Genomic DNA, 26,636 nt, shown 5'->3' with positions numbered 1-26,636 from the left:
TTGTTTAATGCTTTAAAGCTGAAAAAAGTTAAAATAGATTCATTAAAAGTATTTCTTTGAAGAATGTATTAACAAAAAATGCTATTTGAAATAACTTTGTGCAATAAGTACATATAAAAGAAGCAAATATTATTTAACATTTATATAAAATTACATTTATTTAAAATAAGATTATTATTTTACATTTCGATATGTCATGGATAAATAAATTTCCTCTATTTTTTATTATTTAGGAGTATAATATAGAAAATAAAAAGATTAAATAGGTTTAAAAACAACACATATTTTATAGATATATAGATATACATATATAAAACTTTTTTTTTCTATGAGTATGTTAAAATTAATTTACTTATCATAAATTTAAGCAGCTAGGTAATTACTTTATTTTTACTATTTTTTAATTTGTATCATTAAGAAATAGAAAATGGTAAATGAGCTATAGAAAGCAGGGAAAACTTATTTATCGACATGAAATTTTAAATTAATATTTTAAGTAAACATATAAATGTATATGATACTGTTTGTTTTTTCATATGTACTACACAAAATATTTATTTCAAGTAGTATTTTTTATAGATATTACACTACCTTTAAATAAATATTTTTATTAATATTTTTTATTGCAACTGTTTTCCCCAGCGTTTCAAAGATGCTGTTCAATTTTACAGTAAATCTTGCGCTAATTGTAAAACGCTCTTAACGTTACTCTTTTCTGATATGCGCAAAGGTGCTACGACCTGCTAAATTTGATAGGACATGTAGCAGATGAAGTACAGATGTATCTTAAACAAAGCACGAAGAATTACATAGCATAATAATCAATCTAGTCATCGCGGCACCTGCCACGAGACATGACAGATTTTTATTATTACGATTCATCCACCTCTTCGTTCCCGTGTAATGGCATCCATAAAAATATGCATAGTGCCACTTCTTAAGTATAACGTGGCAATTAAAGTTAATCGATTTACGTTGTCCGCGAATTAATAAAATGTTAATAAAATTTTAAATATTAAAATATTTGAATAGTTAGAATAGTTACAAAAACAAGTAATTACTTCGTCTTACAATTGTTGTTACAAAAATCGGTAATTAAATGTATTGTAATCGATGTACATGCAGTATAATTCGAAATACATCGAAATTAAAATTATCAGAAATTTCATGTGTATGTTCAAGATTAGTTTTGTTTGCTCGAGAAGATATCCAGTACGAAGCACTGAACAGGGAGAAGAAAGGAGAGATGCTGCAGAGGTTATTGTAAAATTGATTGACTCATTTTCTTGCAGATAAAAACACGGGCCAAATTACATAACTTGATTTGTGAAGCTCCGAGTGTCAGAATTATTGCGCACAAATTAATCCAACGTCGTCGTTATTACTGATCAAACGATGCCGTCACGCATCAACAACGTAATTTTTTATTCGTGCATTAATTCGTGTCTTTTTTACTATTAGTTGAATTTCAACACATTGTAAGCTGTTCTTACAGCTACGTCAGAACTCGGTGGAGTTGTTTACCAATTTCTTTGCCGCATCAGTACGATGTTCATCGAGAGCAAAAAAAAAAGAAATATAAGATCTCGCTCTGCGAGCGTAGCGGCGATGTAGGTTAATAAAAGAGACGTGGCGAGAAAAAGCGTCAGTAAATTTTCGAAAATCGAGCGTAAGACGTTAATGCGCTCTCACCATGATTAACACGTAATGGTATCAGTGTGCCTTGTGCGAATCCTGCGAGGAATAATAAAAAGCGCGAATCGCGCGAAGTACAGTTTTAAGTGCTCGTTACCGACGTGAGTGTCGGAGGTAGGCCCACCTTTCTTCGTCGTGTGGTAAGTGAAGCCCCGCGAATCGAACCGGCGGCTCGCTAATTACGTGACAGAGTTGAAATTACTAATTATGGTTGAAGCGACTGATTGATCAAGACCCGTTCGGTTCATCGGAAATTTTCGCGAACGAGGAGAGTATCTACCGAAGACGTGAGAAGGTTGCACAATCGTGAACGTATTGACGATTCGATTTAACAGTTTGTCGATTTAACGCTCCTCGCCATCGAAGATCTTGTGCGTGTCAATGTAAAAAATGCTGCTTGTAACGTTTTTCGATTCGCATAATAATACAGTAAATTTTCAAAGTTATTAGCAATATATAATTCTTTGCATGAGTTGTTAGACATTTAAAGGGTTTTTCCTTAATTTTGTATGTTGTTAATTATTATTATTAATGAAGATTTTTTGGGAGAATAAAAATTCTATAATAAATCTTTATACTTCTACCTCAAAAAATTTTCCTAAAAACACTTTATTCTCCCCAAAAATTCCTCGTGATAATAACAAAACTGAAATTTGGGGGGAAATTTCCTAATCTGACAACTCTGTTATACATTTTTTTATGATCAGGAATATTTCTAATAAAATATTATTAATGTCTGCAATACGATATTTATTACAATAAAAGTATTAATAAAATATAATAAAATATTTATTGCAATAAAATTATTACAACAAAATATTAATAAAAATTAATAAAAAAAATACATGTATGAATACTGATATTTCACAACAGTTATTTCATGTGACAGTATCGGAACTGTCTTACGAAGATAATTAATTACACTGTCAGATAACGTCCTTGCACAGCACGTGGAACATTAATTCAGAAATTCAGATCGGATTATCCAAGGCGACGAGGTACTCACGAGGTCTTCCTGACAGGAAGCATAGATTATGGTCTCATCTAATTTGGAACAGGATGCTTGTATTTGCATCCGATTACTTTTTAAGCCCAACAAGCCGGATTCACAATCGTATAAATGCAACAACAGCAGAAAAGCAGTAGTCACAAAAAAACGAAAATCGACGAGTATTAGAAGAATGCTGCAAAAATAATTCTGACAGGAATGTCAATATTTTTATTTTAAATATTTTATATGCTTTATATTTTACAAAAATATTATTGTCAATTATTCTCATAAGAAAATATTATTGTTAATTATTTTTATTTCATTGGTAATTAAAAATTTGCAAAACCTTATTGTCAATTTTTAGCCTTAAATGATATAATATATACTATATGTCTACTTTAACATAGAAAACTGGCTGTTTGTATACAACTGTAGATCTATTGAATTAGTGAAGTTCTTAGTTGTTTCAACAAATCTTTCTTTTTACGATATAAAATTGATATTTTTCCGTGTGTGGTACATTGACTCTACGTCAGCATCACCATTGGAATTTAAATGCTTCTCTTATCTTCGCGAAAGGAGAGAAACGAAAGTTCCTTTGTTCGTGGAATCGTGATCCACGACATGGACATCTCTCTCCCTCGTTTTTCCCCGATCGCCGTCATAATTTTCGCCGAAACGCAAAAACGCGAGCATCTCTCCGCGGCATCCAGGCGCGGGAGCGCGTCACCGATATAAAACGCAAGTTTCGGAAGAGACTAACGCGGGTGGGCGGGGAACGGTGACGCGAGATGAAAGAGGCGCGGCGGTAATTATCCTGCGAGTTATTCTCATCGCGGTGGCATTGTAAGAATCGCTGCCAGAACAGCAGCTGCTCGCGCGCGGTCGCTCGGTTGCATTCCCGGCTCCAGTTCCTGCTCGCGTGTGGCAGCGCGCTCACGCGCGTCCTCGCACGTGAAAGAGACGAGAGCGGAAAGAAGACGGAGAAAGAGAGAGAGAGAGAGAGAGAGAGCGCACAGGTGGATACGAGAAGAAAAGTCTGATGCGTGCGGCAACATCAATCACAGCGTCACCGCTTACGCATGTATCCTCGCATGTGCGTCTCAACAATGTACAGCACATACGTATAGTCACGCGGAACGACCGCGTTTGCGACGCAACATGGACGCGCGCGCGCATGTAATTTGTCGAGCATCGCGTCTCGCGTTTTGAGTTTTTTCTTTACGGGTAGCCCGATATATATTTTCCCTTCGGAGCAAAGCGGCGTCGACGTAATAACTCTTCCCGAACGAAACGACGAGATAATTTATCGTTAAGTCCTCCAGCTCTCTTCTAATTATCACGTCGTGTGCGTAGTTCATTTCGAGGAGACCCGATGGCAAAGGGGAGATATTTTTTAATGGATTCTTGCTCATTACGATTGCAATGTCATTTGCGCACGATTAATCTTTAAGTTAATTATTTTTTTTAAATATCTTTTTACGATAGAATGGAAAAAATCGCGAAGGAAAGTAACGGTTGCTTGATTGCAAAATTCTTAAGAACATAAAGGAAGAAGTTGCTGAAATCGCATTATTTCACCTAAAAATTTAATTGCTGTATTTGTATACACCCAGAGAAAAATGTCTTTAAGTCAAAAAATATTTGTTTGAATTAAAAACATTTATGCATTGTTATACGAAAAAAGAAAAACTTTTTTGATTCAAGGAAATTTTGTGGTTGTCCCTTTTAATATTAGAATTAAAGAAATAGTTGGTTCAGTTGGTTGTACAACACAAATCTTTTTTTAAACGAAAGAAATATATTTTTAAAATCAATAACAACTAAATTATTTCTTACATTCTGTCAGTAATTTTTTTGAATTGAAAAATTATTTGTTTAAAATAAACAAATAACATATTTACTTAAAAGAAGAGGAGAGGGGCTAAGAATGTCTTGCTTCAAATCAAATAAATTTTTATTTTTTTCAAAGTTATTTTTCCTTCAACTTATAAAACCAAGTTAAGAATGTATATTACATCTCAAAATATTATCGAAAATATAAAAATTTCATAGATTATTTTATTATTATGTTTGAGTATTTGTGTAAACTTTAAGAATAATTCTCTTGTTTAAGAGTTAATTAATTTTTTGTTTACTCTTGATTATTATTCAAAATCGCGTTTGCAGTATTTATTTTCAAATTTAATGAAAAATTAACATTACAAATTAAATCAAAATTTTTATTGTATACTAATAAAATTCCTATACTATTGTACTAATAAAAAAAGATATTCTTTATAAATTCTGAGTTATAAACTTTTATGTAAAATAAGATGCGATTTCTTACCCTATTCACTTTCGCTACAAAAAACTGGAAGAAAAAGAAATAAAATCTATGACATCACATGTGATTTATTAACAACATGATTTACTTAATTAATAGTTTATTCAATTACAGAACGTTTTGATTTTACTTAACCATCCACAAATTTAATAATAATTTTATAATTCAAATTTATCTCTACATTGTATAGATAATTATATCGATATAAAATTGAACAAAAATGACAATACAATATGAGGTAAAAACATTTTTTGGAAAGTAGGACTTTAACCATTTATATCTTTAAGGTGCAAAAATCTTAGTTCCTGAGTCAAATTACAATAAGACATTCGTTTCAAGAATGCTATATATTAAGGAACAAAAAAGTGGAATTAATTCGTAAAAGGACATTGAATTTCTCGACGATACATAATTATGGTTTACTCGGCTTATTGGCAAATGAGACCATGATCGCATTTTATAGTAGCAACCGCGCTGTAACAATAATTTTGTCCAGTACTGTACATGTGAGACAAAAATTATACCAAAATATAATTTTTAAATAAGAAAGGATTTTGTATATACTTTCACGTACGGTGAAAATATAGTCAAATCGATATAAAAAATAAGAATTTTATTTACGAACACCTTTACTCTGTCTCATACCCGAGTGCGCACTCTTTTCGAACAGTTTGATTTGCCAATTTTAAATTCTTCTTATTAAAAACTATTGTAGCTTCAACATTTTGGTAGTAAAAGTTGAAATAATCTTAAGAATCTACAACTAACAAGTATCGCAATAAGTCTGGAACACATCTCTACACATTTATACTCTCATAATAATTACCTGTATTTTTACATTCTTACTTAACATTTATTCCTTGGAATTTGAACTGTCTTAAATGCTTATATAGATTTTGTAGCTATTGGAATAAATTTTATACGATGTGAATCAAGAGGACGGCATATCAGATTAATTCCCATTCGTACGTCTTTTAAATAATCGACGGGCTCCAAATAAAAATTGTGAATCAGAGGGGCTATCATCGCCTTCATCATCAGTAAAGCAAATCGTTGACCTATAAATTGGTATATACTGCAATCTGTTTATATACAAAAGAATATCAATAAATATTTTACCAATGCATTTCCGCGGACCAGCACTAAATGGTATATATGAATAAAGATGACGATTTTGAACATTCTCAGGTAAAAATCTATCTGGGTCAAATATTTCTGGATTTGGCCAAAAATTTTTATCTCTGTGGACTTTAAAGATATTAAGAATCATCATTGCTCCGGCAGGTATTAAATGTGACTCTGAAAAATATTTTATGAAAGTGTAACCTACAAATAATAATAAAAGCATCATAAGAAATTGGAAATAATCAACAAAGTAAGAAAGTTAATGCAGTAATCTCAATTCATGGGAACGTATTGTTGAAATTTATTATATTATTCTTGTGTTTAATTTATTAAAATAACTAATTTTGGAAATGTTACTTTTAGCTTATCATTAAAATAATACAAATAACTTTTAAATAAAGAGACATGTGTTTTGTCATATAAATTACACTGTGTACCAAAAAATAACTTTTAGAAAAAATTTTAGTGTTGGCAGTGATTAATAAAATATTTATGATTACTTATAGTAAAATGTGGATAAGCTGCAAAATAGATCATTGAAAATTTACCAACTAGCTTTCAATCATGTTCATTTAAACTTAAGATTTTTAGATTGGGCTGAATACAAATTTGATGATTTAAACAAATATTGCCTAAGATTTTTTCCACATATTTTGAGTTGAATTTACCATTTTCAATTCGTCTATTTTAATATCGGATTTGTATTCAGCGTACTGAAAATCTTTAGTTTAATTTTTTTGTAAACTTTAATTATTTCTCAAAATTGCAATATGATAGAACAATTTGAACCGTGGTTGGTATTCAGCAGTTACATACGTAATTGTGTATCTTCTGAAGTAATTCGTGCCATGAGAAGCACACTTGGATATAAACGCAATGTTTCTTGTATACATCTCTCTAAATATTGCAAATCTTGCAACGATTTCATGGTAAGTTTCCCTTGATTCTGTTGCATAATAGTATCAATTTCTTTTCTGGCACAATCCTGTTAATTAAAAGATTCTTTTATTATTCTGATGTTTCCGCATCAATATACTGCAAAAATATTTAACATGACGCGCGCGCGATTAATGTTTCTCAAATACATAAATTATATATTATAAACACAAGTGTAACGTATTTATGTAATATGTTTAAAACAATGAAAAAGAAAATAACAATTTAAGAAAAACCTTTTATATATACTCAATAAATAAAAAAGAGATACATTTTACTGGAGACGCGCAACATACATACGTAAAAAGCAACATTCATTATTTCTATTACTTTAATAAATAACTTATTGAATTAAGGGATTTAGTTTTTCCATTTAATTACAATACTCATTCAACAAAGAATACCTGAATATCTTTATGTTCGGCCAGTAGTGACAAAGCAAAGCATATACCCATCGCTACAGTGTCATGACTCTGTAATCATTCTGCTTTTTAAATATACATCTAAATAATGCATCAATAAAAAAAAAGTTCACACATGCATACCTTATATATTAAACCATTGACTTCTTCTTTAATATCGGAATCGGTTAAAAGATCCTTTTGAGACGCTATTATTAAAAAATCCAACATTGCAAGCCGCTTTTTTTGTACTAAATCAAGTGATATAAGCACATAAGTACAAATCTTATAACATAATTTTGTTTGTGTAACTTTTGTTAAATAACATTAAATTGAACGTGATTTATAATTAAATATTAACTTTAAATTATATTACAAATATTAAATTAGTTTAATTGACATTAACATTAACATTATGTGATTGCATCATAATATAAATATGATAATATTTACATTTCAATGAAACAATAAGTTTTTACATTAAGCAATTGAATTTATGGTATAGTTTTATATTATAGTACGTACTTTCAATAGTTTTTGCATCAGTTGCCACTGTACCTTCGATGAGATTCCTCAAGTATTGTCCATTGTGTTTATGATAAACTTTTCTTTCCTCAATAATCTACACATATTTATCATAAGTTTTTTCTCATTATTTATCTAAATGCTAAATACATGTTTGCAGATATTTATCAATTCTTATTATGTTTTCATGTGAAAATTGCGAGACCTTTATTTTCTTTAATTTTTTTGTGTCTCTGCATAATTGAATATTGAAAGAAAGTATTTAAAAAGAAAATTTTTACATACTTTTTCTGTAAATCCGTGCAATAACTTTAAGATCTTTGTTTGTTCTCTACCTTTCGGCGTTAACGAAAATATCCAATTGTTATGCGCCCACTGCCTAAAAAACCTAAATCGTGATTACAGAATATTATACATATGAATTTAAAAGTTAGTACCTATTATTTTGTAAAAGATTCACTTAATTACAATCAATTCATACTTAACTAACTTTTAAGTAACTATAAAGGAACATGTAATATTTACAACAAATTTAAATGAAAAATACTGAAAAATATCAGGACTTTCTATTAACATTTAACTAATCTAAGTTGAAAACTCTTATCTAGAAGATGTATTTTTAGAGACATTCTTATATGAGACATTGTTTGGTATTGTAGTATTATTCTAATGTTTAATATATTAAAAGCTTTAAACAGTCTTTTTATTAATGTGAACAACAGACTGAATTCACAGACTGTTTAATTGTTTGAACATTTTATAAATAATGTAATAAAATTAATATAAAATGAATATTTTTATCTTTATGTAATTATATTATATTAATTTACATATATCTTAAGATAACAGATGAATATATTACAGTTACTTATTATAAATTACCTATAAACAATAAATTCGTTTATCCGGTAAACCGCTTTCCGATACTGATGTTGAAATAAACTCATTCCTTGCGGAGAAATCCCTATAACAGCTTCTACAAAATAGTTATGGATAATAATGCAACTGTATATTTCAAAATTTTGTTGTAAAAATTTAATAATTTTAATATATCGTAACATTCATATTTCATATAATTTACACATTGCTTCTCAGTATTTATAATACTCGAAGAAAAGAAAGAAATATGATACCTATTTATATTTTATTTAATCATTTTGTTAATAATCAATATTTTATATAAAAACTTGAATGATTATATTCGTCAAAGTATTGTATATAATACCGCATATTGCGTTCAGTGTATGTTCACTAATAAACGGGTCTAAGTCTTTTGTAATAGTGTCTCCTGCATTCTTCAAAGAGTTTGTCATACTCTCGCCCTCTTCGATTAAAATCTCAGTAAACTGTTGTAATGCGTTGAAATGAAATATAGGAGTTAATAGTCTTCGCCGTGATTGCCATTTGGAGCCTAAAACAATAACAAGATAACATGAAATACAATAACACTAGCACACACAAACATAACGTTTACGAGATAACTTATGAACCTCTACTATCTGAATTTCGGTATTGGAACTGTCTTATCTTTTGGCATGTTCGAATAATAAACAATGTTTTGCTTGCAGCGATATACTTGCGTCTATATTTATATCTTGTTTTCATAATTCATAATTTATAATTAAAAAAATGTTATGCATTTATTATTATTTAAAGTTTTACCCTTTAAAATAAAATTTATATTTGAATTTAATTGGGTTGTCAAAAGATTAAAATCGATAATTATAAAACAGCAGGGACATATATTTACAGATTTTAGAAGTAATATGTTACTCGTAATGTTATGACTATTACTCCTTTAATAACGAATAGTAATTGTAAGGACATTATACTTTCTTATTATTTTAATGATAATGAAAATATAGTTACATTTTTTTGGTAATGGTAACAAATATAATTGTTAGTTTTATCATACTTTTTACTCATGCATTTTACAAAAGTATAGTGATAAAACTAACAGTTGTAAATTTATATTAATGTAAAATATTACGTGTACTGGTAAAAAGACTCGTGCCGATGAAAGGATGTAATGCATCATAAAATATACCCTTTTCGATATGTTTTGAATTTTTTAGCATTACCTAGAAAATTATAGAAAATAGTAAGTTGAACTTTTTAACTTAATTTTAATAAAGATAATTAATCCATTTAAAATATTTTACATAAATCATATATTTTATTTATCTTTTAAATTTTTTATGAGAACTGTTTTATAATGTACATAAATAAAAAATTCCTAAATTTCCAGTTTGGCACTAATGTATATAATTTAATTTTGTTATATTTTATTACCTCCAAATCATTAGGATGACGAATAAAAATCAAAAAAACAAGAAAGTTCCATAGTTTTAAAATGGGATAATACAGGTCAGCAAGATTAATTAGAATTTTCCAAAGTTCCTCTGAAAAATATGCAAGTATCTTGAATACACAAATACATTCTACTACATTCTACAGTAAAATTAAAGTATTCTATTTTATATAATTACTTATTTTGATTCCTAAAGTAAGCAAATTTTTAAAAAATGTAATGTTTAAAAAATGATTTCTAATGAAACTTTTTAAAAGCATTTTTCATCTTCAAATCTCTATTTTTTAAATCGATATTTTAGTAAATAACTTACTGATTTTTACAAAACTACACATATACAAATGAAGAAGCGTCAAATCTTAAAATTTTTTACTTTATTATATTTTTTACTTTATTTATTAAGTTCCATGGCATATATTAAAAATTTTACAGATGTAATTTGCAGCTTTTGCAAGCGTAAATCTTTACATTTAATTTGCGTATTTGTTGAACGTTCTCGAATCAAACAGTACAGATTACAAATTGTAAGATGTTTAAAAAAATTTTTGATATAATCATTTTTGATAAAGTTACATTCTCTTGAAATTTTCTTACTTGTGATAGTAAAATAAATAATGCTTTAATTTTATTGTCGAATGTGTATTATAAATAAAAAATTTCTAATCGTAGGTATGTAGTTTTACATACAATTTAATATATGTATTTTATACCGTTTTATACTTTCGTATGGAGACATTATGGCTTGGTTTTCACGAATTTAAGGATACCCAACAACATAATTGGTATATTGTATAACGCACTCGTTAAATAATGATTACATTGTTGAGTGGGAAACTACAACTAACACTTGTATTACATGTAACTTGGGTATTGTTGCTATAACTCTTATTATGAGTTTTTATTTTAAAAATATTTTTATTTACAAATATGAATGCAACGTTCTTTGTATTTTCTCTCAAAATTATTTTAAAATTAATTTTTTCCAGTGATTATCCAGTGATATCATTTTAGTATAAATGAGAATTAGTTGAAAATATATATAAAACAGAAATAAAAATTTATACCTATAAAAATGTATTTTATACAAGGTAGGGTTACACGTACTCCAAAATAATTTTCCGAAATGTTCTGTTCCCAAAATGTCTAAGATCATACTCAAGCACTAATGGAACACACTATGCATATATATATATATATATAAGCCATTGTCCCGATCTTCGTATTTCAAAGAAAAGAAATGAGGTGATCTCGTGTCGAAACGTATAGACAATAAATGAAACACACAATAATATCGATATTTATATATTTTAGAAAAATCTATTTAGAAATGTAATAAAAATTTTACTAACCTAGTGAATCTTGCCCCAGTATTAGATTATTAACTATTACATAAGACACATATCCTGGTATTTTATTCATTAATCTTTGATTTGATATATATTGAGCATAATAATGACACGTCAAAAATAGAATAAGTATAAATAATAATATAGTAATAAACATCGTAATAACTGCTTTAATCACAATTCAATTTTTTTAATCACAATTTGATTTTCGTCAGTCTCCTGTGTCTTCAATTCTTCAATTAAACGTAGAAAATATTTCGTATTTATTTATGACAAATCTTATTGCTATCTTTATAAGATAAATTCACATAAATACGTTTGATGAGTAAAATATAACATCACTCATAACACGGTGATTAAGGAGATAAACAAATATAACAAGTATATTTTCCTATTTCTAAAAAATTTATATTATTGCGTAAATATGATATAAAACATACAAAAAAAGTTTAATTGTCCTTTTTCTTAATTAACAGAATTTGTTTATCTCATGAAGCAGTCATTATTTAAAATGTTTCCGGAATATTTATAATTACGTGTTACACGATTGCATTTTATTAGTTTATAATCAGTTTAAATAAACTTGTATTTTTAACAAATATTTTTGTTACTGTACTTTACTTAGATTTATTTGATATATTTTCTCACTAAGCGTTTACTTAACAATGCACTTAACAATAACTATCTACTCGCATTTTTAGTTCTTCTTTTAGATTGTTCGCGCCGTGAAATCCGTACTCTAGACGTGTTTCTGTTGAACTGAGCTAAATCTTTATAACAAAACACTTCAATAGATGAATCGTGGGAAACGTATGTATATAGCTTACGTCAATTAGAGAAGGACATTTTACGCATCGCATTTACGAGTATAATGCGCAAAACCTGAAGGTCACATAGAGAGAGAGAGAGAGAGAGAGAGAGAAAGGGAGGTCGTAGAGGACGACAATTAATATGGCAGTAAAAAAAATGATTGTGTAAATAAGAGAGGGAAAAAAAGACAGTCATTATATATTCTGTTTGTTTTTTTTCCACTTGATTTTTACTACCTGTCATTAGATACGCTTCATCTGTTCTTACTTCGTCTTTCAATTTAAAGTACCATTACATATGTTTAAAAATAGTCAGCCGTTCCAAGTCAATATGATCATTATTGATAAGTTTTGCGTCTAGTACGTGTAATTATATTTCTTTTGTACTCGAATATTCTCATTATTTATCTTGTTTGTACACATCGGTTGAGAAAAATCAAGCTAGATCGAAACATGTGCCGAGATTAATATTTGTTAACATTTTTTAAATTAAACTTACAATCCATTAAAATTATAATATTGCTCGTTATTTTTGCCTATATTTCTATATCATTTTGTTATTGATATAAATGAGCTTGTCTGTTTCTTATTTAAAAAAAAATTTTCTAAAATTGTGTTATTAGTAGGAAAGCACAAAAACATTTGTAACGTTGTATTGTGTTGTGTTAAATACTAATTTTAAACTTAAATCTGTATGAAACAATAAACTTAATATAAACAATTGAATTAGAAATAGGCTAATGAGAGTCAGCGTGAGTAAAAAGTACGCAATCACACGTATTAATATACAATCATTTATTCATTTCTATTTCTATTCTTAATAGATGTACTTTGATATACTACCTGTTTGCGAGATAAATAACGTATGAGTCCTTAAATTTTGTATCAGCTAACTCGATGAAAATTGCGTAACGTTTGGAAATAACTTAAAGAAAGTTTAAGCTTAAATTAATAAATGTAACTTGTAATTAAAATTGTTAACAATTTTTTAAATTTATTATAAATGTAACCATATGAATTAAATATAATATATATTATATTAGTTAATATAATAATATAATATTATATGTTGTAAGAATATCAAATATTTAATATTTATATGTTTATAACATTACTAGTTAATATAATTTTATATTGTAATATAATATATCTTAATGTTTTCAAAAGATATAAAATTTTTTTTTTCTTATGTTACATGTTGGATCGATCTATTTTTAATATATAACTAGTATGTGTTATTAAAACTCTCTACACAAGAGCATCCGTAACGCGTTACATTATGTTAAGTACTGATCTTAAACATAAATTTGCATATAACAATAACTTATATTAACGCACAAAAAAATCATAATGTAATGTTAAATGTTACATTAAGTTTATTGTTACGTACAGATTTAAATTAAAAAAACTTAAATCAAAATTATTGCACTTTGTACACCATATTATATTATATGCTTATGTTAATTTATTCACATTGCGCATTATCTTCAGGAACTAATGTGAACTTAAGCAATATTGTTTAGGCTAATTTATTCTAAAAGGTGTCAATCTGTCATGTTTAGAGAATTTTAAAATAATAATCTAGAAAGCCTAGGCAGCTATCAAGTTTTTCTCTTGTATAAATTTTATATTTTTATAAATTCGATCTTTGGTCTTAAGAATCGATTTACCCGATTAATCAAAGTTGCAGGATCGATCTAAAAAAGAATCGGAAATTGAATACAAAAGAATCGATTCTTCAAAAGCTCGAATCGAGATTGCCCATCCCTAGTGTTCACTTGTCGCTTATAATCTCTTCGTTATATTCACCTTTTTGAGTCAAATAAAAAAATTAATGGTCCGTAGTTTTCGGTCGGATCCGAAAAACGACCGCCCGGAACACGGCAAACGCCGCAAGTCGCGCTTGCGGTGTGGCGCGATGCAATCTCAACGAAATCTTCCTCCGTTCATTCATCACTGTCGCCGATGGTTACCATCCGCGACCGTGCATGAATTTCACAGGTATGGACAGCTTCTCCCGGAGCGACAAAACACGTCCGCCGGACCAACCGACCGGCTGACCGAGGCGATATACGTTAATCGTGAATGACGACTAAATGCAAACGCAGCCGCAGGCCGAAACGTGCGTCTTCATCTTGACGAGCTACTTGAGAAAACGTGCGATGACACGTGTTAAAGTATCGCTCGCACGAATCTTGATACCGTTGCACGGGAATGCTGAAATAGAGATGTGGTTAAACAAACGCGCATCCTCTATCGTCGTTTATCTCTTTACAATATTTTTAACTACTCATTTTTTTAACATTAATATAAGTAAATACTATAGGCCGGTTCTGAATAAGAGTTCATAAAAATTTATCTATAAAATTGAGAAATTTTATATGTTTAAGAATTTGTTTACATTCTTTTCTAGTTTACAACTTGCAAGATTGGAACCCTCTGGAGGAAAAAATTCTATAAAATTCTGCGCCAAAATGCTAGAATTGAAACACTTTTATTAATTTTAGTAATTAAATACATATATCTAAGAGAAAATAAGTATTTTTACGGAAAAGTAAAACTAATAATTTCTACAAATTTCTATTTATAGTCGAACTTTGTAATTATTCATAAAAATGTTTTTTGCCGTAGTAAGCTACTTAGAAATGTGTTGAACGTTATAGTTCGTTATAATTTAACGTAGCTTTATCATGAAATTTATAGAAATTGCACAACAATTGCAATTAACAAAATTACAAAAGTTTTTTTATTTTTACAAAAGTGTTATTCTAGCACTTTTATATAAATTTTTATAGCATTTCCTAAATTTGTATACAGTTTTGTAAAATTTGGTCTATCAAGGAATAAAATTAAGTAACATTATTTTTAAGTAAACAAAATCTTATTAAATATTACTTTAATGTATGAAAATTTTAATAATAAAACCTGTACTAAAAGCTTGAATTAGCATTTGGAAAATTCACTCAAAGTAGAAGGTTAATTATAATTAATCTGTAAAGTGTGAATTATACACTCAAATACATATTATAAATACACATATATAGACGTTTTAAAAAATTGATAATATAACACAGTTGATATGTTTTAGCACATTTTATCATGTATTATCATATATTTTAGCTAATTTGATAAGTACATAATAATTCTTAAATCTTTTTTATTTGTTTTATACATTACAATTAATCTACAACTCACTATTGATCTTACACGAATGCTGCTATTGCAATAGGAATTCCATAAAACACGCGTCGACCGATTTATTACAGACGTAATTCCGTTCTGCCGATGGCATAAGAGTATCACAGTCGTTGAATGCTGCCAAGTCCTCGCTAGGGGCGATCGAGATTCGCGGCACGCTCGGTCAACATACGCGACCCGATACATTTCTCACGAGATACACGCGCCGCGGCATCTCCGGTGCACGCGATCCATCCCCGTTAGCGACCAGTAATCGGCTGCTTTATAAATTTAACAGAAAGTGAAAATCACCCACAGCAACAGCGTCGCGACAGCAACGGCAGCAGACCGACAAACATAACCGTAGGTAAAGAACAGTCTTTAGGAACGATTACCGGGTTAATTCCCTCCATTATAGCCAGAAGACTAACCCACATTCTCAGGGTTCACGCTTTTAGAAAGGCGTGACGCATAATGAATTAAATTGTTTAAAAAAATGTTTAAGAGCTTTTTATTGTTGTCAACTTTTGAGTGAACATTCTAATTTATTTCATAAAATGACTTGTTTTCGCTGCCACCTTTGCCTTAGAATTATTCTTCACATTTTTAACAGTTGCAGAAATAAACAGAAATAAACAAGCTAAGATGTATATTAGCTTCCCGTAAATTTTCCTCTCTGATTTATTTCTTAATATTTTTTTACAAAGTAACAGAGCCTACTATGTCGGTTTTGTCGAACATCATTTTGTCAGGCGTTCATTTTTGCTTATTTTACGAAAATCTTAGAAACTATTGCAAAATTACAAATAATATTATAAAGATCATTATATCATTTAATAGAAGACACTTTCTAATTTATATTTATGTTTCTAAAGTTTCACTTATAATTTTTATTGGCGACTGATATTAACGATCTTTCTTTACTATATATATAATAATTTTCAAAAGAGATACATGTTTACCATTATATCTACCTTTTCTTATGTTCTGATCCACAGGACGAGTTCAGGTCGACAAAGCGGCTACTGCGGCTAGGCCTGTTTGTCAAGCAATTAAACATGACTGGTTGGATTCACAAGTACGAACTTATTTTCAATTGCTTGGCAAGTAAATCTAATCACTTTGTCGACTTGCACTCGTTCGCTGTAATAGGCCGGGACCAAGGAGGGAGGGGGAAAAAACACGATTTTTAATTGCACCCTGCGCTCCCATTCAAAGATACTTCGAGCGAGCGGTGCGTTGAAAGGCGAAAAGTCCTTGATTGCCTATCGGTCGACGTTAGCTTCCAAAAGACGTGCGTATAGCTTTGTTTATCGCATGTTCAACCGTCAATCAATTAACATAATGTGACGTACACTATATATTAGACTATCTCGAACTTGTATCTTACTTTTACACGCTTTATTATGCATCCTCTTTAACTGGTTTTAACGTCGTCTCATTACCGTTCTGGGTAACGTAACGAAAAACACGTTATTAGTTCTCTCAAGGCACATCCCGCGTGACGGGCGAGAAATTTGTAGCTGCTTTCCTTATATTTTAATCATCCGCAAGTGCGCAAAATTACTATACTTTACGTTATACGTACACGCACTTTGCATCATAAAGCACGTAAAGCAGTGCGAATGAACACACAATCCAGCAGCAGCTCCCGTTAATGAGATTCTCACCTTATTATAATATATTTAAATATATAGAATAAGGGGAACAGAAAGAGAGAAGGAGAAAATGTATTACGCAGATTAAAGCGCCATCAACATCAGACACCCGAGAGCACCTCTTTGCCGATTACCGCGCACTTATTGTGGAAATGTGACCGGCTGATATAAAGACATTGCCGTTAATAGGGCATTAAGTATATCGGGCCGCGAACATATGCTATAAAGGAAACGTTACAGCGGCCCGGTTTGCCGGGTTTGCGGAACCGGCTGACGAGATCACACGTTCTTTCCCGCGGCGGTCAATATGCGGCAAAAATTTCACTGCAACGGTGCGCGAAAAGATCGAGATGGGCCACCGCCGCCGCCGCCGCCGTCGTCGTCGATTATCGAAGCTAACGAACCGACCGGCTTTAACGAACTCGCATGCATGGTCCGGAATCGATAAAAATTTGCGTACATATATGTGATCTCTCGCGCGGATTATGTTCCCATCGTTCCCGCGTAGCCGGAATAGTTGGCCCGAGGCGACGAGCCGAATTTATGGGCGGTGACGATGCGCGAGCATGCTTACTAATTGACACGTAAAAGTCGAACGATATCGTAATAAAACTGAGCGACGAAATCGGGAAAACAACCGGACAAACAGATCGCATCTGAAAGCGCAAGACTCGTAAAAATTTCGTGCGTTTCCAAATCCAGCTAATTCCAATCGTTCAAAGAAGTTTGAGCGCGAACGAACGAGAGAGGTAATTAGCTACAAGTATTTGTACGTGAATGCATAAGAAACGTAGTGTTAACGAATTTACTATCAAATAAAGTACAATTTTATTGAAAATGCTGAAAACTATTATTGAGAATTGGTACACTCTGATATAAGATTGGTCGGGCGAGAAATATAAATGAAATAATCAAAATACCGATCGATTCGAAATCGAATTATCGATGATTCGAAATGCTCGAACTATTCGAATTCGAATCATTCAGATTCGAAAATAAATTTAATTGAATTCATTGTAATTTGATTCGAATTTGAACTATTTGTTCTAATAATTTCTAACGTAAAGGATCGAATCATTTACAAATAGTACTCGAAATTTAAGAATAAAATGGTTAAAATATTAAAAATAAAGCTTCTATTAAGGTACATCAATTTTAAGGAAAAATCTATTTCAAAATCTCAAGAAATTCATGAACGCTGGAAACTCATTTGGGCCGTATGTTACGCACGGCTACCCAGTTATCACATAACTTCATAACATGCAAGTATTCTTACGCTTTTATGTAATCGATCAACCGGCAGCCGGGTGCAAAGTTAGCACGCGCGACACAGGCGTTGCTTCGCGTCGCATTGTATCGCAACAGGCGCCTTAAACACACGTTAATGAATTCCATTCACACCCCCGAAGAGCAGCAACGATGCAACGGTGCACGCGTCGCCCTCTTCACACACCGGCACGATTCCGATTTCTCCTCTCTCGCGTGGTGTCGCGAAAAACGTCCGACGCTTTCTCGGCGCGCGGTGCGTGTACATGCAGCTGTCGCAGCAGTGCGAGAGGTAGGTAGGCACTCGTTACACACCCGATTCGCAGAGCGACGAAAGGGGGATTTTACTCGCGTGCTGCTGCTGCTGCTGCAGGCAGTGGGAAACGCAGGCCCTGCGGGGCCTCGCTCGAGGCCGGATATCGATCCTCGAGCGTTTCGCGCGATCCGTTCGACATAAATTACGCCTTAACAAATTATTCTACTTTATTCGGTCCGAAAAAAAATGCTTGCATGAATTTTTTATAGAAAGTAGAAATATTGAAGTAATTAAAATAAAACTTTTGCAAAAATTTTTAATATTAATAATTTATTAATTCTTATAATGGTTTTTTTATGTCATTACAAACTATTCAATGAACGACATATAGATAGTGTTATACGTTGAAAAAAAATTTATATTTAAGTAAATATATTTATTTTAACATTGTTTTATTAATTTAAATAAATATTAACTAGTATAAAGTATTTTCTTTTTAAACTTGGGAAATACTTTTTTAATCAAAGAAATAATGTCAAAACTTTTTGTGACAGTATCGTCATGCTTGAATGTCTTATAATAATTTTGCTCAATGCAAAATGACTTTCTTATCTATATCTAACCAAAATTTGAAATACTACAGTAAAATTGTTGTTTGCATGTACACTTGCGTGCGCGCGATTTTTCTTAAGAGTCTTTTCGAGACGCACATCATTCCACAATTTAATGAAACGTTCGACGAGTCGGTTGGCCGATCTCGCCGCTCCTTCTCGCCGAATCGTTCACGTCAATTAAGGCGTCGATAATTTTATTAATGCTTAATTTACGAGCGCGGCCCCGGCACGTAAAGATTATACGAGCGATCGCAGTATCAATAAACGTGTAAATTTAATGGTCGAATGGAGCGTTTTCGACGCATCGATCCGACGATTTCTCGCTCTCGCATCACACCGCACAGATGAGTTTCTCGACATTAATATGCCTTCCACGGTACTACGCAGAGGCGGGTTTACTTCCGGCGACGATCACTTTACGACTCTTACGCGAATTGCGCGAATGTTCGAAAGCACGTCCATACGTGATATGTGTCGCACGTAAATTCTCGGGGAAATGATAAATTTGATTATAGTTTGTTTGCGCTCGCATTTATGGACTTCCTGTCGCCTTTCACTTTGTTTTGACAGATAGAACAGCTTTGCGCGGAAAAGCATCTATACGGGTTTACGGTATATTTGCGATTACTGCTATGTAAATGTTGCATGTGTGTACACATTCCCTTTTTAAATTTATGTATACAAGCTTGTGATACTTTTAAATACTGCAAGTATGTATAAAGTGTAAATTCTACAATTCCATCATTTGCAGACCCTAGTAAAAAATTAAAATTAAAATTATGCATTAATTCTATAATTAGCATCTTTAATTTATTCGAAAAATTCATAACTTTTATTACTTTTGCTTTTGTTCCAATACATTCTTGTGCAATTTATACGCTGCAATATTTCCTGTATTTGTTTTGTACAAAATTACGCATTAATTCAGTAATTAGTATCTTCTTTTAATTTATTCGTAAAGTTCGTAACTTTTGTTCGTATTGTTTTTACTTTTACTTTTATTCCAATATATTCTTGTGTAATTTATATTATACGCTACAATATTTCCTTCGCTTGCTTTTGTACAAAATTATTCGTCAATTCTATAATTTATATTTTCTTTTAATTTATTCATAAAGCTTTCTAATATCTAATATTTCTTGTGCAATTTATAAAATAAATGCAGCAAATTATGCGGTCATTTCGAAGATATGGATTGTACAATTTGTCGTATTTCACGAAATTAGGTCAACATAGCCATTTGCATTTTACTCTCTGCCACAATTATTTTAATCGTTTTCATTCATTTCTCGTATTTCCCCAAGTGCAAATTAACACTCCGCCATCAAAAGAGAGAAAGAGAAACTCGCGTTTTTTTCTCCCTCCGCCACCCCTGTTGACGTTATTATCATTACTTATCGCCGATTCTCGATCTTTTTTAGCGATGGCGCGGCAATCAAGCGCGATGCACCGTTTCCGAGACTCGATATCATCGGCACTTTACAACGCACTTCACCATTCTTACATGTTTCTCGTATTACGAGTTTCACGCGGCACGCGCGAGTCCCGGCACGTAAACGGCATTAGCCTAATTGCGGAGTGGCGTCGATGCGCTCAAAGGCGATAAATCGTTGCGCCGCGCGAATATAAAGGCGGCTATACCTGGATAACGCGATTATCACAATTATCGGCTGCACATCGGTATTATTACGAGCGACACGCCGATGGCGCGCGACGTTTCGAAAAAAAACGGTTTTCTTCCCTCGTCTTTTCTTTCGTTATTTTTTTCTTATCTCTCTCTTTCCCTCTTTGTGGTAATCTGCCAAAAGAGAAAATGAGCCCGCAGCTACAAGGACGACGTGCAAACCGTGTTTATAGCGCTTTTGAGACGCGATCGGTGACCGCCCGACGTACAAAATAATATTGCAAACTCGAGATCGGCAATGGGGAAGGCACGGCGAGAATTGCACGGGGCGCGCAAAGGCAGTCGAGGAGAAAATCTGCTCGGAGCTATGGAATCGCGTGCGGAGAGCGAGTGGCGTTCGCCGAATCGCCGGTCGCCGCATGTGCTACGCACGTCCGTGGTCGCGGCGTATGCAAGTCTCCGGCCACCGCAGCATCTGCGAGCGAGCGCGAGCTGCGAGGTGGGACACACATGGCCAGAAAAATATTGTTTGACGAGCCCAATGAAATTGCGCAACGTGTCCGCGATAGCATCGACTTGAGATACGGCGCTGGAGCGGCGTATCTCAAGAAGGCGGCTACGCGGTTGCGAAACAGTATTAAATTCGCATAACAAGTAGTATGCATATGTGTTATAGGATATAAGTACTGAAATAAAATCTTTTTCTGCCGCACGGTCAGAAGTTTCGAAAAGCATACCATATATGGAAATTAGCACGATGTTAGATCACTGCATCAGTGGATAAACAAAATAAGAAATTGAACTAGTCAATGAATTATAAATAAAAACAACTTGAAGAGTATGCAGCACATCTCAAAGTATTACCAAAAGTGTTTTAATTTTATAAATTGTTTTGTTGTTGCGTTTGAGTATCTATGTAAAATTTGAGCACAATTATTTTAATTTCTTGTTTGCTCTTGATTTTTATGTGAAATTGCGTTTTACAGTACTTATTTGCAATTTTGATAAGAAAGTAACATTATGAATTAAATCAAATTTTTTGTACATATCTTAATAAATGTTTAATAATTTTTTATACATCAATTTATTTTGATCCATTTGCTCATTTAAAAGTTATTTACTTAAAACTACAGCAGAATAGTTATTTTTGTTGCATAAGTCAAAGCTGTCCAAGATTTGTATTTTTGGGCTTGAAATTGAAATGTGTAAATGTTCACCTATTGCTATTACTATTCCTCATTTCATTACTGTTTGGTCATAACGTGCGACTATATTACAAGATATTTTTTACAAGATATTGTTCATATTTAACTTTAAAAAACATTATCCATGAATTTTATATATATATATATATATGTATAAGTATTAATAGATATAAAAGTACAATTTTATACGTCTATTTTAAATATACATTTACATAATTGTTATTGATACAAAAATTTATTATGTAACAAAATGGAATGCATAATTAATATTATTATCGTTGTCAGTAGTCCGTATCATAAGTATACTTAAATCATGAATACATTATTTCACAGGTGCCTATTAATACATAAATATTTAAAATTTATGGATAATATTTTTAAAGTTAAATATATTATGAATAGTATCTTTTATAATATAGTCACGCGCTATGATAAAATAGTAATAAAGTGAGGAACGGCAATAGGTATGAACACTTACACGTTTCAATTTCAAAAGTACAAATCCTGGACAGCTCTGGCTGTCATTCTAAGTTTCCAAATTTTTCATTGTTTTCTTCTTTGCAGCTGGTTTCAAGGCCCAAATTCACATATTTATGACCAAAATTATTTGTCGTTGCAATTATGAAAAAAGAATGAATTTAAAGAGCCTACAGTTTTTACATTTAGTAACTAGTATCTTATTTTTTGATTTGTTATGGTCCTATGACTTTTTAAATATAATAATAAATTTAATTAAACTGTTTTATACTATAGAACATTTTGATTAAAATTTTATTAACCTTGAAATAGTAAAAGTATGTGACAAAGTATTTCGAAATCCATGTTATCCCAACCATGATTTTAAGAATAAACTCTGAGAAAAAATTCTTTCTGTATACAGTAACAGAGGAGCACTTTTCCCGCGAGATCGAAAGGAAAGTCAAAGCGAAGTGTTACACCGCGAGGTCTCTCACCCTTCGTAAATTTTATATGCGAATTGCTCGAAAGTCGACAACAGATACGACTGAATCGAAAGAGAAAAAGAAACGAATGAGGAGAACATGGATAAAATGGGCTGAGAAAAACGGAACGAATTCCTGATGCGTACGCGACGCGCATACGAGTACGCTCATTTAATAGATATATTGCTTCATTTAAAAAAGAGCGAGCCCTGGTCCGCGTGTCGAAGGAGAAATTTGAACGGCAGCGGCTACTGCGCCTGGCGCGTGCGTAAGTGCAACAAGTGGCGCACGTGCCTCTGTGCGCACGATAGTAATCTCACCCATTTTAATCGTCTCGCGAAGAAGGATACTTAAGAGAGAGAAAGAGAGAGATTCGGGGAGGTCTATAGAGATAGACTCACGTGATCAACGACGACCGAACGATCAAATGACGCGCCTCTTCGTTCGATATAAGTGAGAGATCGCATTGATTGACATGTTCACGTGAACATGCATTCAGAACTTTGAAAGTGAATATATGAATACATAATTACGTTACTCGAGAACCCACATTCGGAACATTATTCGCGACTTTAAGCAGATATTATATGCGTTTGTATGATAAATATGTAATTAATGTCATTATTAATCAGTTACAGTGCTGCGCTTAGATAATTTACAATTATCTGGATAAAGAAATTACATATAAACAAATATCTAGATAAATTTAATTTAAAACTTATCTAGAAAAAGATAAAATTATGTATGTGGTTTTATTTATATATAATACATATAAAATTTTTGAAATTAGCCGTGACATTTTTATTACTTTATCAGTTACTTTTAATATACATACATATATATGTCAATTATAATCTTTTCGATATTCTTACATTTTCCGGAAAGGAAATGTAGAAAAATATGTACAACATGTTCATGAATACTTATTTAAAATATTTAAATCCTCAATATTTTCATATATCTAAATATTTTATAAATATTTTGTGCTATGTAGATTATAGTGAAAAAGAGATAATGTCAAATCATTTTCTGCTTATTAGTTTTGATGAGCTTTGAGAACTTTTATAATATACATTGTTGTACCTATACAAAAAATTAATTTTAGAAGTGATTTATTACAAAACCAGTCTGAATTAAATTAGGTATTCGGGCAACGTTCAGACCACGTTGACATACCAGTTCTCGTCCGATCACTGAAGTCAAGCAACGTTGGGCACGGTTAGTACTTGGATGGGTGACCGCTTGGGAACACCGTGTGATGTTGTCCTTTTTTTTTTAATTTTTATTATTACCTATTTGTATTTTTATTTAAACAAATAGCATAAAAATTATTTTAGATAATATTTTACATAAAAATCAATAAAAAGAGACTCTAATTTTATATATGTTTGTATAAATAATGTGGTTTAATTATACGATATATGTTTTATCTTTTCAAAATAACATATAATATTTTATTTTTAATCTTTTTTTAAGAAATATAACCTGAAGACAAAATCGTATCCCAATATTGATACTTTTCTCTATAAGTCTATATCTCGTGTGCATAAAAATTAGCGATTCGCGTAAAAGAGGCGGTTCGCTCGTTGCGCTAGACTCGCTGCGCTGGACTTGGCGCAGAGGCGCGACCGCGCCTTTTGATAGTAAATGTAATTGTAAATTAGAAAACAAGTATATGTATATATACATATTATTATATAATAATAAATATCTTTTTGCTTGAATATCTTTTAACTAAAGATTTTCTTAAAGTTATTACTTCTGAAACGCGGCAGCAACTCTTGCGACCTGCAAATCTATTTCGCTGTATCGATTGCGCAATGGAGAGAATTTAAAGCGTTAACATTCACCGCTTGCGCCAGTGACCAGTCGGTGGAGATAAAACGGAACCGCGCAGCGGTCGGTACCGGTACGGCACGTGTTTCTCGAACGTCTTCGGAAACCGGGCGAGGGAACAAGACGAATCGAAGTGGGCGGCACTCGTGCCTTCGCGACGGCAGCTGTCTCTCGGTTCGCGCGCGACCAGCCTTCTTCTTATTAATTAAACCGGTACACACGCGAGTACACACGCGAGCAAGCAGCCGGTATATCCGCACGGCACTGCCGCGCTCCCTGGCTTACGATCAGCAGCGACACATTTAATTAAGAGTCGTCCTCGCGGAAGCCGAAGGGCGTGCAGCCGACCTGCGCCTTGTAAAAGCGACATGATCGAATATCCGCACTCCGGCTTCTCCGCACTTCGCGATTGGCTCTGATTGCCGCGTCCCGAATTAACCGCTCCTCGCGAACCGGTGGCCAGCAGCGACGTTTCCGGTTGCGTGTAGCGAGCGTCGCGCTTTAATTCGATTGGCGTAACGGTAGTGAGAACGTTACGGACCTTTTACTCGTCTTGCATTCGCGTAATCCGCTCGTAAATTATCGCGGTGCCTCGTATATGCGAGTCTCGTTTGTCCAGATGCCGCGTAAGGCGGCATTGTCGTTAACCGGGAATGAGAGGTACAAGAACGGAAGACACATAAAAACGATGACATAACGCGAAAGATGTGAGACAAACGAATATAGAAATTATGCACTCGTTGATATCCAATCAGTATTACATCGATTGATACATTTCCCATGCAGCATGAGCAAAGTAATCAAAATATTGCTGCAACATTGCAGCAACGGTAAAATGTCCACTTCACAAATATTGATACGTAATGTTGCAGCAACTTATATAGTATTGAATCAACGTTGCAGCAATATTTTGCAATGGTTTTTGCTATTCTGTGCTGTACGGGTTTTTATCTTTGCCGAAAAATTATGTGTTGTCGAGCTAATCACACGTTTTACTAGTAAAAACACATTTACAGAGAATCGTGTAGACATAAAAATATTTCCGTCTTTCATTGTCAGACTTCACAATCACCAATGCAAGAAGTCGGAAGACAAAAATTTCACAAATAATCAACAGCCATAATTCTAGATGGCTGATGCTCTTTTTTAACGGGCATTACGCGAACAGGTATAATCTTCGCGGCACATATAGGGTTGGATACAATGCAGAAAGGCTGGCTTGTTTATACGTTGTTAACATAAAGAAGTAGGAAGAGAGAGAGAGAGAGAGAGAGAGAAGAGGGGGAGGTATAAACCGGCCGAATAATCGGCGTTGTTCGTCAAAAGTGGACACGACGTTGTCGTGCCATGTAAAAAAAAACGTACCACGTGCTGCGGAGGAGCCGTAAATGGCGTTACAGCTGCAAGTGCATGCCTTGCCGAATGCACGAGAGGAAAGGGAAGAAAAAGAAGAACAAGTCGCGAAGGTTCAAGCCGCAAATCAGATATTTCGGTTGCTCGATCAGACGATTCGGTCTCTCTCGAGTCGCTTTTGGACATACTTTAGCGCCGACTCGATCGGAATCGCGAATCGTTTATGTCGCCGGTTCCCAGA

General features: G+C 32.4%; 1 protein-coding gene and 1 pseudogene across 7 annotated transcripts in view; one reads left to right on the top strand and one right to left on the bottom strand.

The window, feature by feature from the left end:
• Positions 1–5,060: 5,060 nt before the first annotated feature.
• Positions 5,061–26,636, bottom strand: part of LOC105205216 (cytochrome P450 4C1) — a 62,104-nt gene continuing 40,528 nt past the window's right edge. For 2 of the 7 annotated variants that reach the window (XM_026130588.2, XM_026130589.2), the window contains exons 3-13: positions 10,292–10,401; positions 9,990–10,080; positions 9,225–9,410; positions 8,882–8,975; positions 8,285–8,387; positions 8,000–8,096; positions 7,619–7,725; positions 7,478–7,546; positions 6,954–7,122; positions 6,132–6,338; positions 5,061–6,070 (exon numbers count right to left, since the gene is read on the bottom strand). In XM_026130588.2, coding sequence (XP_025986373.1) covers positions 5,898–6,070; positions 6,132–6,338; positions 6,954–7,122; positions 7,478–7,546; positions 7,619–7,725; positions 8,000–8,096; positions 8,285–8,387; positions 8,882–8,975; positions 9,225–9,410; positions 9,990–10,077 — 1,293 coding nt within the window. In that variant the 5' untranslated portion in view covers positions 10,078–10,080; positions 10,292–10,401 and the 3' untranslated portion in view covers positions 5,061–5,897. Of the gene's footprint in view, positions 6,071–6,131; positions 6,339–6,953; positions 7,123–7,477; positions 7,547–7,618; positions 7,726–7,999; positions 8,097–8,284; positions 8,388–8,881; positions 8,976–9,224; positions 9,411–9,989; positions 10,081–10,291; positions 10,402–11,659; positions 12,431–14,274; positions 14,519–26,636 lie in introns of those variants that run through there. The other 5 variants (XR_851272.3, XM_039450954.1, XM_011174514.3 and 2 more) reach the window with 5 other exon arrangements.
• On the top strand, positions 24,356–24,473 carry LOC113003032 (annotated as a pseudogene).

Source organism: Solenopsis invicta, chromosome 6, assembly GCF_016802725.1.
Source record: "Solenopsis invicta isolate M01_SB chromosome 6, UNIL_Sinv_3.0, whole genome shotgun sequence".
NCBI lineage: Eukaryota > Metazoa > Arthropoda > Insecta > Hymenoptera > Formicidae > Solenopsis > Solenopsis invicta.
The sequence above is the reverse complement of the archived record's forward strand: the minus strand, read 5'-3'. Positions and strand labels throughout refer to the sequence as shown.